At 47.4% G+C, this 16699-nt stretch overlaps 5 protein-coding genes across 5 annotated transcripts; 1 reads left to right on the top strand and 4 right to left on the bottom strand.

The window, feature by feature from the left end:
* Positions 1-1937: 1937 nt before the first annotated feature.
* BDV59DRAFT_202347 (general substrate transporter) lies at positions 1938-3698 on the bottom strand (the record flags this gene model as incomplete). The annotated part of the gene is made up of 3 exons (XM_073694016.1): positions 1938-2990; positions 3051-3366; positions 3427-3698. 3 exons carry the CDS (start codon positions 3696-3698, stop codon positions 1938-1940), a joined length of 1641 nt encoding a protein of 546 aa, XP_073547759.1.
* Positions 3699-8011: 4313 nt separating this feature from the next.
* Positions 8012-9242, bottom strand: BDV59DRAFT_202346 (isocitrate/isopropylmalate dehydrogenase family protein; the record flags this gene model as incomplete). Its single annotated transcript, XM_073694015.1, has 3 exons — positions 8012-8853; positions 8936-9125; positions 9180-9242. The coding sequence occupies 3 exons, from the start codon at positions 9240-9242 to the stop codon at positions 8012-8014; spliced, it is 1095 nt and encodes a 364-aa protein (XP_073547758.1).
* Positions 9243-10053: 811 nt separating this feature from the next.
* On the bottom strand, positions 10054-11108 carry BDV59DRAFT_193500 (P-loop containing nucleoside triphosphate hydrolase protein; the record flags this gene model as incomplete). Its single annotated transcript, XM_073692240.1, has 3 exons — positions 10054-10181; positions 10258-10960; positions 11013-11108. The coding sequence occupies 3 exons, from the start codon at positions 11106-11108 to the stop codon at positions 10054-10056; spliced, it is 927 nt and encodes a 308-aa protein (XP_073547757.1).
* Positions 11109-12897: 1789 nt separating this feature from the next.
* On the bottom strand, positions 12898-14442 carry BDV59DRAFT_193499 (general substrate transporter; the record flags this gene model as incomplete). The annotated part of the gene is made up of 1 exon (XM_073692239.1): positions 12898-14442. The coding sequence occupies one exon, from the start codon at positions 14440-14442 to the stop codon at positions 12898-12900; it is 1545 nt and encodes a 514-aa protein (XP_073547756.1).
* A 566-nt stretch (positions 14443-15008) lies between these two features.
* BDV59DRAFT_202344 (D-mandelate dehydrogenase-like dehydrogenase) lies at positions 15009-16145 on the top strand (the record flags this gene model as incomplete). The annotated part of the gene is made up of 3 exons (XM_073694014.1): positions 15009-15197; positions 15273-15348; positions 15412-16145. The coding sequence occupies 3 exons, from the start codon at positions 15009-15011 to the stop codon at positions 16143-16145; spliced, it is 999 nt and encodes a 332-aa protein (XP_073547755.1).
* Between the last annotated feature and the right edge of the window lie 554 nt (positions 16146-16699).

Below are 16699 nucleotides of genomic sequence, written 5' to 3'. Positions count from 1 at the left end.
CATTAGTAGAATTTACACTCTCCTGGGATCTTTGCCAGACTGATAGTGCAACATTCAGATGCGGACCCACAGACCGTTTGCCCGCTGGCGGGTGTAAATATCTGTCAAGTTCTCTCCCTGTCAACGTTTGAAAAACAAAAGTCATCCACATCATCCACACCCCCTGCAGATTCATCAAGCACTGGCTACTGCGCGTTATTGGCATATTAAAGGCCATGTAAGCCAAGACTACGAATTGTGACTGCATTCCCCCCCCTTGAATCCCAGACATGGTGTTAAGACTAGGATGCCGAGGACGATACAGTCTATTGCGGTGTTTCGAGATTATATGTCATAACATTATGGCTTGTCCGATGTAGAGTCAGAAAATCTCTGGATCGCTTGGGTGCCAGGGTATATTCATATATATGCCAGCCCTGGACGAGCGGAAGTTTTTAGGGCGCTATATCAGAGCATTATATATATAGGGGGAGATTTCTAGCCTAGAGATCCACTAGACCTATGAAATATATAAGGGCTGTATATAGCTCTTTCCTTAAAAGGAGATAACTCTATTCTTCCTACGAACATGATTCGCAGGATAGAGAACCTCATAGTTATAGCTTCGGCCATTCGCTAGACGGCGAATCCGCTTATACTCTCGTACCAATACCACACTTTAATATATCTATGAGGCGTTCTAAAAGAGACAAACTATATGGAGAATATTCCCCAAAGGAGCTAGCTATTACTGTACTATATGTAAGGAGCTAATATTAGCTAAAACCCCTTATTTCTAGAGTATCCTTGATATATACTCTGAAATATGTAGTGAATTGGTTTTAATTGTGATCATAAGCTATTTGAATATTTGCCAGTGCCTTCGCAGTCGATCCCGATATTTCGTTCGGCATTAGTGATGAAATGTCCACTGGAGCAGAATCGGCAGGACCCCATTATTACCAACATTGTTTTATGCTAGGCGTACGAGATAGTAAGTGGAATATGCAGGGCAACAGCACGATCACAGAACATGTGTCTCTCTTGGATGACTGGGCCAATCTAATAAGATATCGTTGATGCTCGTTGATAATAGGAGACGCCTCTGCAGCGCGTCGGGCATGTTCATCCGCGAAAAATGTGATCTCAACACTCCACAAAAAATTTCCACCGACATGAGGATGTGTACCTCTTGATGTATTGAAAAGGGACCACATATGGAAGCCCTCGAGCTAAACATGGGTTCAGCGTACCTAGGGGACCTGAAGTAGGATATAGCTCACATCCTCAAAAATCAAGTGAAAAAAAGTCGAATGCCAGACTTAACAACATCCCGTTCCTGATGAAGGTCCGCTACCACTTCGGACATTTACTAGAATTGGACTCCATATAGATCTCCTCGTAGCATTCGACAAGCAGAGAACATCTGGTGTGGAACGTGATTGTTAAAGTACTGGCTGTTTTGTTGGTGCGTCAAGAGATGAAACCTCTCATAGGCCGACAGAAATCTATATGCTCGCGGCTAAGTATTCATATCATGTCTTTCTCTTTATCACTACTGTAGGCGTGTTTGATATAATTGGCACCAGTTTTTGCTTTTCCCGAGAGTCTCATCTGTTCTCCATTCAGGAATTGCGATTCTACCCCCTTGTTCCATATTGACGCCCTAAAGAAACCCGCGACAATGAGGCTGGCTTACCCTCGCAGCTATCGTCTTAGCATGATTAGATATCTTTTGACTTTGATCATACCCCATATAGATCCCAGATGGACGGAAGTCTAACATAGAGGCATCATCTGTCCGACCACTGATAAAGGTTGTAGATTTGATATATGCGAGCCTACGCTTATCGAGAGAGAATCAAAGTCACAAGGTGGAGAAGAAAAAGTGGTTCTGTCTGTCATGAATCAACACAGCCGAGCTCACGCCCTGAAACTGAGAAGTGGCCACTGTGTCTCTATGCTGTCTCGCGATGAGTAACAATAGGTCTATCGTCCTCCTTCATCTCAATGGAAGCTCTCTCTACCTCTTGACGATCGTAATCCTCCGCCGCTTGCCGACCATATATACCAATCTTGTACCATGGTAGGTCAAAGAGCCTGTCGATACTCTCGAGACTGCGACCAGCGGCCTCAGGGATACAAATCCAGACCCAGATGGCGCCAATGATGCTAACAACACCGAAGAAGTAAAACGTGCCAGCAGGTGTCATACCACTTTCCAGAAGCATTGCGGGAAGGGCACGATTGGTAGCATACTGGTAGACGAAATGCATGGCCATTGTAATTGACGAGCATAAAGCACGGACGCGAAGAGGAAATAGCTCTGAAGAAAGAAGATATTGCCCACTGTTCCAGCCAAGGGCCCAACCGGCACCTGAGATGTAAATGAAGGCTATAGCTCCTTTCGATGCACGGCTCTGGGATGGGGTCGGCTCAAAGTCCTCTTCAGAGGCGATAGGAACGAGATTGAGGAAGATAGCGATGTAGAACATGGCTACGGTCTGCAGAACGATGCCGTAAATCGAGGCGCGCTTCCGGCCAACAATATCAACCAGGAAGAGAGCACAAATGATGGCCGCAACAAACTTCACGATTCCAAAGACGACAGTTGAAAAAAGGGACTGTTCAGTTCCAGAGATACCGACAATCTTGAACAAATCCGGGGCGTAAACAGTGATTGAGGAACCACTCGACCAGCAAGCCATGATCTGGGCTAGGTTGGTCAAAAGCAGACAGTAGCTATTCCGAGGAACCGTAAAAGCCTCCTTAAACATGCCCTTCCAGCCAATCCCCAAGGTTGCTTCCTCCTCCCGGAAGGAGGCGTCGATGGCGTTGATTTCGTCCACGACATAAGGGTGTGTCGGAGGAAGCCCGCGAAACTTGCATAGAGTTTCCAATGCTTTCTCGCGTTGGCCAACACGAACCAGGTGACGAGGTGACTCAAGCTGAAAGCAAGTGAGGATCAGAATGATACCAGCAAACATCAGATGGACCGAAGTTGGTACGGCCTAAAATTTGTGCTCATTAGCTCTGACGATCTGGTCAGAAGACTCTTTATTGTTGCTTACCCAACGAGAAAAGCTATCGCCCATGTGAAGCTGTGCACCCCAGTTCGCAAAGTAGGCCATCATAATTCCAAGGTAGACCATACCCGTGAACGCACAGGTACACAAGCCTCGAATAGGCGCTGGAGATATCTCAGAGAGATAAACGGGTGAAACAACGACCGTTGCTCCGACACCAACGCCTGCAATAAAACGGCCGGCACAGACAGCCGCCATACTACCATTATTTCCCATGAAAATAGCAATACCGGTTAGCCAGAGTATGCAAAGCTGCCGAGTTGCCCAGACGCGACCGTAATGATCGCATGTTAGATAAGCCCTAATTCACGATTGAGTTAGCCTTGAACGTGACTAGAAGGTTGGGCTGAAATGTTCGTACAGGAGAGCGCCAGGAATACTACCTAACTGAACCATTGACGAGACAGTTCCTTTAACGTCAGCAAGCGCTTCTGCAGTGAGATCGTCAATGCCCAGGTGACTTTTAAAGGCATGCGAATTGAAGACGCCCGTGATGAGACCCTCATCGACACCTCGTGCAGCACCTAGGAGACCAAAGTTGAATACAGAAAACCACAGACGCCAGCTTAAAGCCTCCTTCGGTAAGCCGCTGGCTTTTAAGTTGAAGATGTTGACAGCTTCGCCACCCGCCATGGTGATGACTTGGGCAAAATTGAAAAAGTTAAATGAGGAAGGTTACCGCCACTCTCTGAAGTGAACAAGAAACCTATCTGGCATTAGGCATCAGGGCAATGTTGACATTTTAAATATCTCGCCGGGTTTAGTTCCTCTGTACCCCAGCTTTACCCCGTGGGGAGGTCCCACAACGCACAGGCCGTATACGGGGCGGAAGTAAAATTCGCCAAGACTTGACGACCATATTCACCTTGCAGAGCCAAGAACGCCATCAAGACGCTCACTCCGTCGCCAAAATATTCCGCCGATTTAACTGAAGTCTATTTTCCTGAAGCGCCGCAACAATCTACCGTAAATTTGAAGTGCGTCAGTGATTGGTCAGTCTCTTGAAGCAACGTTTCCACCTCCAGGGTAGATGATGGTCTCACCTCAAAATGTAGACGAAGCCTACTAAATAATGCTCCGGTATATGTAGATAATTTTATTTACATATGTTATTTGGATTGAGTTGATGTTAATGCAGCACTCTGGTTGACTGTTTGTCAAAGCCGACTGAATAACTTGGATATCTTGCAAGCTCAGTTCAACACTGACCTTAACGTGACCAAGTGTCGCAGTGAGACGGCACCTTTGTCGGCCGCAAGATGGGGAGAAACCGCAATTATGGCTTAGTTGGTGCAGGACCCAAAGATGCCTTCCAGTTCAGCATTAGGGGATGATGCAGTCGGATATCAAATGATCAAACGTCATACAATAGAGAATGAAGAGAATAGATGAGAAAGCTGTTCTTTTGGTAGCGCAGCTTCGATCATATTCAAACAATGGGCGCAAGGGCCGTGATTGATACCCCCATTGGCAAGAGTGTCCCACTTTGGTCTCTAATAAATTATTTTTATTCAAATTTGCTTAAAACCCCAGGCCGACATGATTTAGAGTCTTCCTCCTGAAATTCTTGTCTGGATTGCCCATCTTATCAGTAACAATGAAAATCTAATTATAGATCTCTGTCTTCCAACATAGTACTAGTGATCTCTTCAGAGGATCAGAAGTTGAGAGTTGAAAGGTGTGGTGGCTAGAACAGGAAAAGCCCCTTTCTTCTCTTGACAGAATATTCTCCATGCGATTCTCAAAAAGTGATTTTTTCACAAGTGGTTATACATATTAAACGCTAATAATAGCAAGGTAAACCTCATGTTGGAAGTATTTGTTGGTATCGAGGGATCGGAGGGATGCATATCTCTAATTTACAAATAGTGTGTTAGAGAGATATCATTCACTGTGAGATAATTTGCACAAGGGAAAGGTGTGCAGTCATTCAGTGCTCAGCTAAGCAGAGTGGTTCTCGGTGAGTGGGTATTTGAAAAAATCATTCTGCATGTTCTCCAACATGACCCCCGCCAGAATGTCCGGCATCCCAATGTTCCAATTATTACCTACTTCAACTCTTGAAGCCCATTGCAGATCAGATTGAAGCCCGTTTGAACAGTCCAATGTGGTATCAGGAGAACCAAGACCTCAATGTGTGTCACCCGTCCCATTATAATTGCCTTGCTGCAGGTTTATCTCACCAGTGTTATTAAACGTAAATGGTCGTTCCACTGAGATATCTGTAAAATCGGGATAAAGAGGGGTTTCTTGACGGGGATAGAATAAGCTAGAAGGTTCAAATATTGAATCTACAGCCAAGTTCTGCCTTTCTTGCGGCGTTCGAGAATCTTGTCTTCCTCCTGTGATATTGCGGCAGAGTCGGCGTCTTTTCTCTGCGGGTTGAGTGAGCTGTTCACTATGGGCTGCGCTCCTATCACGTCGAATGGCGGAGAATGTATTAGCTCGTAGTTGTTTCCGCCACGAGTACGAACTTTGGAGGAAGAAATTCTTCTGGATATCCGAGAGCACGGCGTGGCAGTTTTTGGCCGAGGTCCACCGCTTCGACAACCATGATAAGATTTCTAAACATATCGATATTTCACTGTGTGGACGTTGTATGAGTAAGCTTATCTTGTTATTTCTTCTGAGACGTAAGGAGCCGAAGGCAATCTCTCAACTCACGTTCTAGCTTTGTCTTCCGGGTATAGCTGCAGATGACACGCGAATGCAATTATGATACCTGCCATCCAGGCAGTCGCAAGGTAACTCGACCAAAGCAACATGAGACCATTGTCGAGTTGGTGTTTCATTGTATAGATGGTTTCTCGAGATACACTAATGCATGTCTGTAATGCGGTGCAAAACTCCACAGATGAAGGCTCGAGAGACAACCACGGTCGATTTATAAGAAGGACTATCTGGGTATGCAGCAGACGAAAGAAATCCACTATAGAAATTTCCGGGCAGGCACTGTCTGTTTGGATAGGTCTATTCGGATGCTTTGATTCATCAGTTGCGTTGGTCTTTTCTTCCATATCTTGCAGGTGGGTTGGTAAGGCGTTCCACCAAGCATTGACATCGGTACAGAGACGGATATGGGATTCCCAGTTAATGGAACGGATGTGAATGGATTTGTGGAACAGTTCGAGCGCGTTTCCTATAAGCCTGGAAAGATCTGCGTGGTGGTCAAGGGCTGAATGATCATATTCTGCCTGAGTCGGAGGCTGAGACTGGCGTTGAGTATGATCTATAGTCGCGCCTTGAGTGCTTTTGTGAAGAGGATGCTCAGAAGGATTGTTGGCCATGCTACGAGAGGTGCGGCTCGGTGGCTGGTGACTAGTTGTCGGATCATTTGTAGTATGTGAACGAGAGTCGGCCGTGCAAGGATTTTCTGTGGATTCTGGTTGATGTTGGTGGATTTCCAGCCCGGTCAATGTGCAAACATCTATGTCAGAGTCCTGGATGCCGAGTGGGTGCCCCAAGGCTTGAGATATGTGGCGATCAACGATATAGGTACTCCAGAAGAGTCGTTTCCGCAAGCTGCAATCATCCTGGGAGAAGAATGCATAGCGAGCGGGGCAACGATGGAGCCCTGCGAGGAATATAGAGCGATTGAGCAAGCCATTGACAACTGCAGCAGTGCGCAGAGACGCGCGTACTACAAGCAAAAGCTCCATGGCAAACAGCGCCCGGATTGATATTAGATCACTCTCGACCGCCAGGCGAGTCAGAGCTGGCAGCTCTTCGCCAACTTGGACCTGTGAGGATGCTGCTAACTCATTATGGTACAAATTGGAAAGTTGAAAGATGCACTGTAGGATGACCACCTCAGCTAGTGGCAATGGACGACCATGCTCAGGGATCATGTGTGGCTGCCGTTGAACGTCACTGTAGAAATATAGTAGATCTTCTAGGACGGACGGACCGTGAAGGAACGGCAACAAGCGGTGCCAGGTCTGAAAGTAGGTCATGAAGAGCTTTTTTGGCCAGTTCCAGAGGGGGTGGATGGCCAAGCTCGGGCGGAGCCGCGGGGCCGTACGAGAGGGTGGGCTGGATGGGATCTGCCGTGGTTTCATCACGGTCCCTATCCCTAGGCGGATCTTCATTTTGTGGCAATATGCATTCTTCGGGTGACACATCTATAGCCTCATGAGGCACCTGTGACAAGCGTGATACTTCCTGGTGGAAGGCTCGCCGCACAGCATTGACAAAGAAGATCCCACTCGAGCTGCCAATGAACTCGGACTTCCCGTACGTAACAGTGCGTAACTATCCCGTCTCTCGTGGAATGCGGAACGAGTTCTCCCTCCCCAGGGTGGAGGAAGGGTTGGCCATCATTTGAGTGTAGATGCGGAATGGATGGCAGAGGGACTTACAACGCTCTCGGCTTATTATGGCATCTGGCCTGAGGTCGGTTAGGTGCTGACTAAAGGACAAATGCTGGAAAGAAGGGCAGCGAACTGTGCTATACGCTCTGTGGCCTTCTCTAGCGTCGTTATTCCCCGCTAAAAGCGATTCACGGAGGGGAAAAGCCCGTATCTCAATGAAGTTTATCTGCTTTCAGGGTCGCACTAAGCAGTCATGCTGTCTCTGTCGCGAAGTCGATCTCGTTAAGCCCCATCGTCCTTGACCTCACTGGAAGGGGCACCCGCAGGAGTATACATGCAGTAAATGCGATCGCATAAGACGTATCCCAGCAAACCTTAGCCCCGCATAAAATCCAAGGCACGTGGAAGGCGCTATACAACTGGGTCTCATAAACAGAGTTGATAGCACAAGCAATCTGGGCGTGGAATTTAAACTATGCTATGAGAGGGACTAGAATTTTTTATGCTAGCAGGTCTATAGAATGGCGAGACTATTCTACAACGTTGGAGAATGGGAGAATGTTCCTGTGGTCATGTCTGGTTCTCGAACTTCTCCAAGAACAAAGAAGGAAATGGGAACAATGTATTAAGGCATAGTTAAGCCTTGCCAGCAATCTTCTTAATTTCATCAACGACCGCGCTCGCCACTTCAGTGGTAGTAGCCTTGCCGCCAAGATCAGGAGTGCAGACACCAAGGCTACATGTCTCTTGGGTAGCTTGCAGCAGGATGTCAGCAGCCTCCTTCTCTCCCAACCATTGCAGCATCTCAGATGCCGACCAAAGCGTAGCAACTTGGTTGGCGATTCCCTTTCCGGTGATATCAAAAGCGCTCCCATGAACAGGCTCGAAAAGCGAAGGGTTCTTCCGGGTCGGGTCGAGGTTGCTGGAGGGAGCAATGCCAATAGAACCACCAAGGGCGGCAGCAAGGTCAGACATGATATCCATGTGCAGGTTGGTGCCAACAATGGTGTCGAGAGACTTGGGGTTGTTGACCATACGGACAGTCATGGCATCGACGAGAACCTTATCCCACTTGACATCGGAATAGTCCTTCGAGACTTTCAGAGCCACTTCGTCCCAAAGAACCATACCATTACGCATGGCATTGCTCTTGGTGACCACGGTGAGGAGCTTACGTGGGCGACTGCGGGCAATATCAAAAGCAAAGCGCATGATGCGCTCGACGCCCACGCGGGTGAAAATAGAAAGCTCGGTTGCAGCCTCCCAAGGTTGACCGCGGTGTGTACGTCCGCCCTGTCCGCAATATTCTCCTTCACTGTTTTCGCGAATAAGGACCCAATCAATGTCTCCGTCCTTGACACCAGATAGGGGTGAAGGTACATTGGGGAAGTTCTTCACTGGTCGTACATTGGCCCAGAGCTGCATGGGACCACGGATAGCCAAGAGCAGTTGCCACAGAGAGATATGATCGGGAACATCTGCACAAGAAAAAAGGTCGTCAGCTTGAAGCCCGCGTTGTGTTTTCTATAGTCGTATTGAAAATGGGGCATGGGAATATACCTGGTGCACCGACAGCGCCGAAGAGTCCGGCATCGAACTTCTTGAGAATGTCCAGACCATCCTCAGGCATATATCTCCCAGTTTCCTTGTACCGTGCCGTACCCCAATCAAGCTGGGTAAATTCAAGCTCGAAGGTCTTGAGGATATCTTGCATCGCCTTTAGTACGCCGATTGTAGCATTTACCACCTCCTATACTAAAGTTAGGATTACTTAGCTTCTTAAGAACTGTGCTCACGAGCTTACCGGACCGATCCCATCAGCACCGATGCTGGCAATCTTGTACTTGTGAATTCCATTCGTAGTCATTTGGTTTCAGTCTGATGCTTCGTTAGGTATGTTCTACTGTAGAATATGCAACAAAGGCATACACTGTTAAATCACCGATGAGACTTATATTTCCGTGAATGGGATACATGGCTCGATATAAAACACATGACTGACTGATTTTTCCACGCGCTATATCAAACAACGGCCCTCGAACTTGATGATACTGGGTCTAAAATGGAGGAGGATTTGCCGGCCAGAGCATCACTACTAGATTGGCCCACCCGGTAAAAGGTTGTCCCGCCAAGCCGATGACTGTTTACGGTAGAAACTTATGCCGCACATTCTATAGAGTTACCTCAACGACTGGCACCTGGGACCTGAGCTGTTAACAAGCAACTTCTATGGTTGACTGTCCTTCACTACGCGTTGCTAGCTAGGCTTGTTGGGGGATGTCTCCCAGGATGACTGGCGTCTCTACAGCTATCATGTAGACAAAATATGTCTACGGCGATCTTGGGTTCTGTTGTTTGATTTAGTCTTCTACGTGTTCTATGAAGGGTTTCGTTCTGAGCAAGTCTGACTCTTTTTCAACATGATTACTATATTTCCCACGCTTCAATGATAAAAGAAAGTCACACATTGAATGGACATGTAGTACATATTATTAATCGATCGCCCTATGGCCAGATACATCAGTGAGGAGTAGGCCAGGACAGCTCAGACCAATCAGCTTATTTGTTCCTATATTGACACAACATCGTCGAACCTGGCAGTCTGACACATTTGTACAATCTGACTGCAGTCTTGTAATTGTTCTATTGTACGAATGGCATGCTGTCATATTTTGCTTCTAGATAACTTGAATCTCAGTGACAGTTCTATCCCGGCCAAGAATTAATCTCAGCTGTCTGTCTTTAGATACAACTCCTTCGCGCAGGCCTGGGATGTAAAGATAATAGGAAGGCATATACTTGTCAACTGTAAAACTCGTAGTTTTGAATTAGCATGTGATAGAAGCGTAATTTCGGTCGATGAGAGGGCTAGATGAACATACTGAACTCTTTCACCTCTTCCTCAGTCATACCCTTTCCTGTCGCAGCTCGCATCCTTGCTTCCTGCTCCCACCGCCACCTGTAAACATTTTGCAGGTCGATGGTATCGAGCTGAATGAATGCATCCCAATCAACCGCGTCCGTGAAAGCCGTCACTCCCGTGCCCTGTGTATAACTTCGGAGTGCCTCATTCATCTGGCATAAGTGCTCCGGAGAATGTTCCAGTAGGATCGCACTCCCAGATTTCCTTCGTTGTGATTTATCTGATTGGTCCTGGCGTATAGCATCAGATATAGCTTTCTCGAGCTTGTCCTGAGGTAGATGACGGAAACCAAGACACCATCCTTCAAAAATGACTACATTCACCGGAGTCTGAATGACTCGCCACTCACTGGGTGGAAGTCGATCACCGCGACCCTTGAATGCACCTTTGTCGTAGATCGGTATAGTGACTGATGTTCTTCCAGAGTGGGATGGGCCCTCTGCCAGAGTTTTCAAAGTTTGCGCAGCATGATGAACATCATGTGTACCTGGTGGACCTCTCACTGACACCAGCTTGTTGCCGGGAGACGCACGTGAAAGAGAATCGAGGTCGTCTTTCTTGAGATAAAAACCATCGAGAGATACGAATGCAACCTGGAGGCTGGGACTTCTTTGCCTGAATTCATCATAAAGCGCAGAGGCGAGTGTACTCTTGCCACTGCCCTGTATGCCAGAGACAGCCAAAAAGAATGGTTGGTGGAAGGTGACTTTGGACAGACTGTTGATGCTGCAGGTGTTGATCGAGAAGAGGAAGCACAAACTCGATTACGCGGTTCAGCGTGGATCTCACAGTGTCCCTAGTATTCTCCATGGCTTTAGACGGTTGAGTTCCGAGTAGTTAATCATCAGTTATGGTATGAAGGGATGACCTAGAGAGATTTCCAGTTCGTCTCGAGCGAATGCCCGATGTTGAATTACACCGTTAGTGATAAATGCTTACCTAGCCCCCCGTAGGCAGATCTGTAGCGGTCATTTCGTCCTTTAGCTGCTCCCTGTGGTGAGAGGTATATCCAGACAAACGACGAGATATGTACAAATAGGTAGTACGGCGTTTACCGCAGCCAGAAACGGTACGAACAGCCCTTCTAAGGTTTGGAATATCGGCTTCTTGTTTACCCGCCGGGAGGAATTTGACCATATCTCTCAACTTTTATCTACTTTGCGTGCGCCCCCCACCCACCCCCCACCCCCGATGCCCGAAAACCGTACAGTTCGTGGCTGAACGGTGGGCGAAAGAAACTCCTCCAAAGATTACATGCTATCAGAAGAACATGGATGGATCTGACTCATCCGTAAATTCGTTGCGCATCAGTGTCGCATGTGCTGCATGTCGTTCGAAGAAAAGGAAGGTGAGTTTACCATACTATCATGTTGTGATACTTACGTATCTCTGCTTGCGCTGCAATATTCACGAGAAATCTTACTTAAAAGTGTCTGTTCTAGTGCAGTGGAGATAGGTAATCTCGAAACCTCTATAATCTGCTTGAATTGACTTTGGCGGGGAACTGGACTGATGCTGAATGGTTGCCTTCTTGACGTGGCATAGACCTACATGTGCGGAATGTCAAGCTTCCGGTCTCATTTGCGACTGGCCAAAGCAAATGAAAAGGTACCTTCTCTCTACAGCTATGTTGAAGCAATACCCTTATCGCGTTTTCGGGTTGAGAACTGACCTGGGAATGCAAGAGGGCCAGCGAAAAACTATATACGAACCCTCGAGGCACGACTGAACATGACAGAGTACATCCTTCGGAAACTACTAGAGCAAGTATCTGATGAGCAGCTACTTCATACGCTTCAGGCAACCGAGGCGCCCGGTAGTGATGCAAGATATGCTGGGAGAGGTTCCAACGCAGAGCTTTGGCAAGCCTACCCTCTGACAGATCTAGATAATATCCGTGCTTGGCAAAGGAACGTGCGGATCCCTAGACCCGCATCTTGGGCTCCAAGTGAAGGGAGAAATCCTCAGTCGGCCCCAGGAGAAAGTCTTCCCAGGAGAGGAAGCATGATCTCCTCCGATCCGGGCCACAGTACAATTGAGGCAGGTAATACAACTGGGGCAGGTAACAGAAATGACAGCCTATCAAGTAAAATGGATAATCAACCATATCACTTTGAGCCGCCAAGCACCGAGCAACAACAAGAGCACGACGCGGCCCAAGAAGGCTCAAGCGCATTTCAGGAGTTCTCTGTCGAGCTGTTGCCCACCATTGTTGATGGGGACGATATTCCATGTACCCGAGATAGCGACATCCGTCCCAGAAGAAGCAGTATAGGACACCAACATGAAAGTCCGGGAGAGAATAGGGAGTATTCGGTGCCGCTGATTTTGACATCTTTTCAAAAACAATATCTGTGATGAAGATCTTTGTTCAGATGCATGTCCTATAACCATGACAATGCCTAAGGGTGTGCCCCACGACGTCCTTAATGCCCACCTTACGATGATAACCAGCCTGTTTCAAGTATCAATGATAGCAACAGAAGTGCCAGTCCTATAGTTTATCATTAAAGAAGCCTTAGTGGTATTAGAGGCCGCTGAAACTTCAATATATCCATAACTTCTCTCAGAAATTTACTCAAAATGTGTACTTGTCATTCTAAACTTTCTCAATATGTGTCACAGATGACTTGGCTGGTGATATCTCTGGTTTACCAATCTTCAATGCTCGAGTATAAACTGGAACTTGCCACCAGTGCTCTGGATCCGAAAACAAGTCGTCCATTTCCTCCAGTGACCGGCCGTTGGTTTCAGGGAACGAAAAGTAGATCAAAGCAGCCACGCTGACCCCAATGGCGGCGTAGACAATATAATACTTCCACCTGATAGTGACAAATGCGATAGGAGTGATTTCCACGATAACAAAATTGAACAGCCAATGAGTAGCGGTCCCGATGGCGGCCAGATGCATGCGCAAATCCTGAGGCGCAATTTCAGCGCTGTAAAGAAAGTTTGCACCAATGAATCCGAGGGGAAAGAAAGTCATGAAAGAGAACAGAAAGAATGTGGCCGCAACAGAGGCACCGAAACTGTCGCGATAGTCAATGGCCCAGACAGATCCAGAGAGAGCGGCCATAGACAAGCCCATTCCAAGACAAGCGGTGATAAAAAGAGGCTTGCGGCCGAACCGGTCTACCGAAAAATAGGCTGAAATAGCGGCCACGATTTTCCACGTCAATACACCTGCATTGAGTAACGAAGCTTTTTTCTCCGAGAGACCGAGAGATTCCTCGAAAATTGTCGAACCGTAGTAAGAGACGACATTTGCACCAGTCATCTGAGCGCAAAAGTTGATGGTGATAGCAAGGCACAAGCGGTAGAAAAGTCGCTGGCTCGAGGGTTTAAAGAGATCAAGGAAGCCACGCTCACGTTGCGAACCCTGCTGGAGAAGGCTAGAGATATTGTCGATTTCCAGACGGATGGCTTCATCGTCGATATTCTCATATTTGGACAGTTTCCGCATAGTCTCGTGGGCTTCAGCCAATTGGCCTTTGCTGATCAGCCATCTGGGGGACTCGGGGAAGAAGAGCGTAAAAGCCATGATCATAGAAGCGAATATAATAGGCACGGCCAGAGGGAAACGCCAGGCAATCTCGCTAGTCTTCATAAACGAGAAGCCGACATTGACCCATCCAGCAGCAGCGATGCCGGAGGCAATGAAGATACCAACTATGACAACATTCTTGCCACGGCTAACTGGCACAGTACACTCGCTCTGCCACACAGGCACCACGGCATTTGCTCCACCATTGCCAATGCCAGAAACTATACGGCCCACAACGAGCTGACCGAGGCTGAACGAAGAAGTCTGGATAATTTGACCAGCAGCTGCGATAGCAGCTGCTATCATGAGAGACTTTCGACGACCAATTCTGTTTCCAATCTGCGTGACGGCAAGGGCACCGATCAGACATCCGATGGTGTAAATAGCAACAACCGTGCCCTGCACCTTGGCATTTGTTGCTTTAACAGACCCCGTGGTGGAGCTGGTATCAATGGCTGGGAAATGGCGAATGAAAGATGGGTAGTTGAGAACACCACCAATGTTTGACTGGTTGTAGCCAAACAATAAGAAAGAAGGGACAACTATGAGGCATACACGGGCTCTGGCTAGCGTCATGCCTTTGAGTCCCACCAGGCCCATCTTCGTGTATGTATGTGTGTGTGCGTCTGTTGTTTGGATTAGAAACAATTGTATGAAGGTAGGTTCACCCAAGACTTGATGCGTCTGAAAGCCAAGAGCAGCCCCCGGGTCTTAAGAGATTCAAGCATTCGCCCAGCTGCAAGGGTTGCGGGGAATTGTGCTGTCAAGCGTTGGGTGGCCGGCCCCAATTTCCCCGTGTGCCGGCATGAGGCTTACCCCAAGATACCTTATCTTTGCGGGGAAATCAAGTCAAAGCCATTATATGTACCCCGGATCTTACCCCGAGACTTTCGGTCAACTTTTCCCCAGCATTTCCTAATTTCATTGGTTGGGCCACCTGGGGGCGGCATGATGTTTAGCCACAGGGTTCTTCCGAGAGCACTCGCCATCGGGACCTGATTGTCGTACCGTCCTATTTCGGAATACCGCACCAAATGGCCATGACATGAGATCCGGAACATCCATCTGAGCGTAATTAAATACCCTGCAGTTCCCGGGGAAATATTTAATACCCAACTAGCACAAGACGAGCTTCATTGCCTCCGTATCGAAACCCAGCCACCAAAATGACAGCTTCTAAACCATTTGTTCTGTTCTTCAACTCCGTGAGACATGCGAGTAGCTTCTATGCGAAGTTGCAGGAAGTCGCTCATACGGAAACAGTGACTAGTAGGAATCGTGCGGAGTTCTTCAAGGATCTCCAAGACAAGTACAAGAACATTTTTGCAATTTATCGAACTTCAGCTAGCGGTGCGGTGAGTACCACAGTCCAAATATGCTATTTCAAATGTTTGCTACAGCATTAGATCTCTAAAGTCAGTTTACCTTAGGTCGCGGGCAAATTCGATGAGGAATTCATTGCTCACTTGCCACCAACCTGCAAATACATCTGTCACAACGGCGCTGGTATGTCTATCTTTAGCTTGTACATTCATTCGGCCAAATCGACCTCTACTAACACCTAAAAAGGATACGATCCCATTGATACGAAGGCATGTGCTGACAGGGGAATCATTGTGACTAATGCTCCTGACCCTGTTACCGATGCTACTGCCGATCTTGCCATTTTTCTCCTACTCGGAGCTTTGCGACAACTGAAACCCGCTATTTCAGCACTTCATGCGGGCAAGTTCAAGGCTGGTGTCGACTTTGGCCATGACCCTCAGGGTAAAACTCTTGGCATTCTTGGAATGGGTCGCATCGGCCGTGCTATCAAGGCACGCAGTGACCCCTTCGGCTTGAAGACCGTCTATCACAACCGCAATCCTTTGTCATCAGAGCAGGCTGCCGGCGCTGAGTATGTTTCGTTTGACAAGCTCATTGAGGAGAGTGATATTATCAGCGTCAACGTGCCCTTGAATGCCAATACGAAGCACCTGATCGGTGCGGCGGAGATCGCCAGAATGAAGCCTGGCGTTGTTATCATCAATACGGCGCGTGGAGCGATTATCGACGAAGCTGCCATGGCTGATGCGTTGGAGAGCAATCATGTTGGAGCTGTCGGTTTGGATGTCTATGAAAGAGAGCCTGAAATCAATGCAAAGCTCCTACAACAACCACGCGCTCTTATGGTTCCCCATGTGGGAACTCATACAACTGAAACGCTAGCCAAGATGGAGACGTGGGCAATGGAGAACGTACGAAGGGCTATAACTGCTGAGCCATTGTTGTCACCAGTCCCTGAGCACCAGGGCCTTGTCTGAACTCTAAACTGTCATGTATTTTACTCGATTTCTCATCTCTTTTGATCATACATCTGAGTATAGAAGAAAATTCATTGCATTGCTCAGGATTCTTGTACAAGATGTTTCAAATTCGTTTCCTTCCATATCACTCTTCGCACTTTTTGTTTCTTCACAGATCTTATAGTTGACTAAATATATTTCAAATTAAACCACGATTGAGGATTCAAGTAGGATTCACCTCTCTAGCTACCCATTCATATCTTATCATATTCTAATTTCCAACATGTGTCAAATAAATTAAACCCCCAAATATTCTATATACCCCTTCAAGTTGTGTACAACAATTACAAGCGGAAGTATTACCGTAGGCAAAAACATCGTATTAACTAAGGAGTTCAACTGACGTTTAACCCCCATACGCACCCGGATATATCCACGAAACAGAGAGGCCTCATATGATGCATGGTTGACTCACAAAACTCATAGAATAATCTTGACCACCCGCCTAAACCCGCTAGTCTATGGATTTGGTTTATAGACAAGATCATGGACCTAAGAAGCTTCGATTGCTA

This window comes from Aspergillus ambiguus (genome assembly GCF_047715705.1).
Source record: "Aspergillus ambiguus strain CBS 117.58 unplaced genomic scaffold BDV59scaffold_17, whole genome shotgun sequence".
Taxonomy (NCBI): Eukaryota; Fungi; Ascomycota; class Eurotiomycetes; order Eurotiales; family Aspergillaceae; genus Aspergillus; species Aspergillus ambiguus.
The sequence above is the reverse complement of the archived record's forward strand: the minus strand, read 5'-3'. Positions and strand labels throughout refer to the sequence as shown.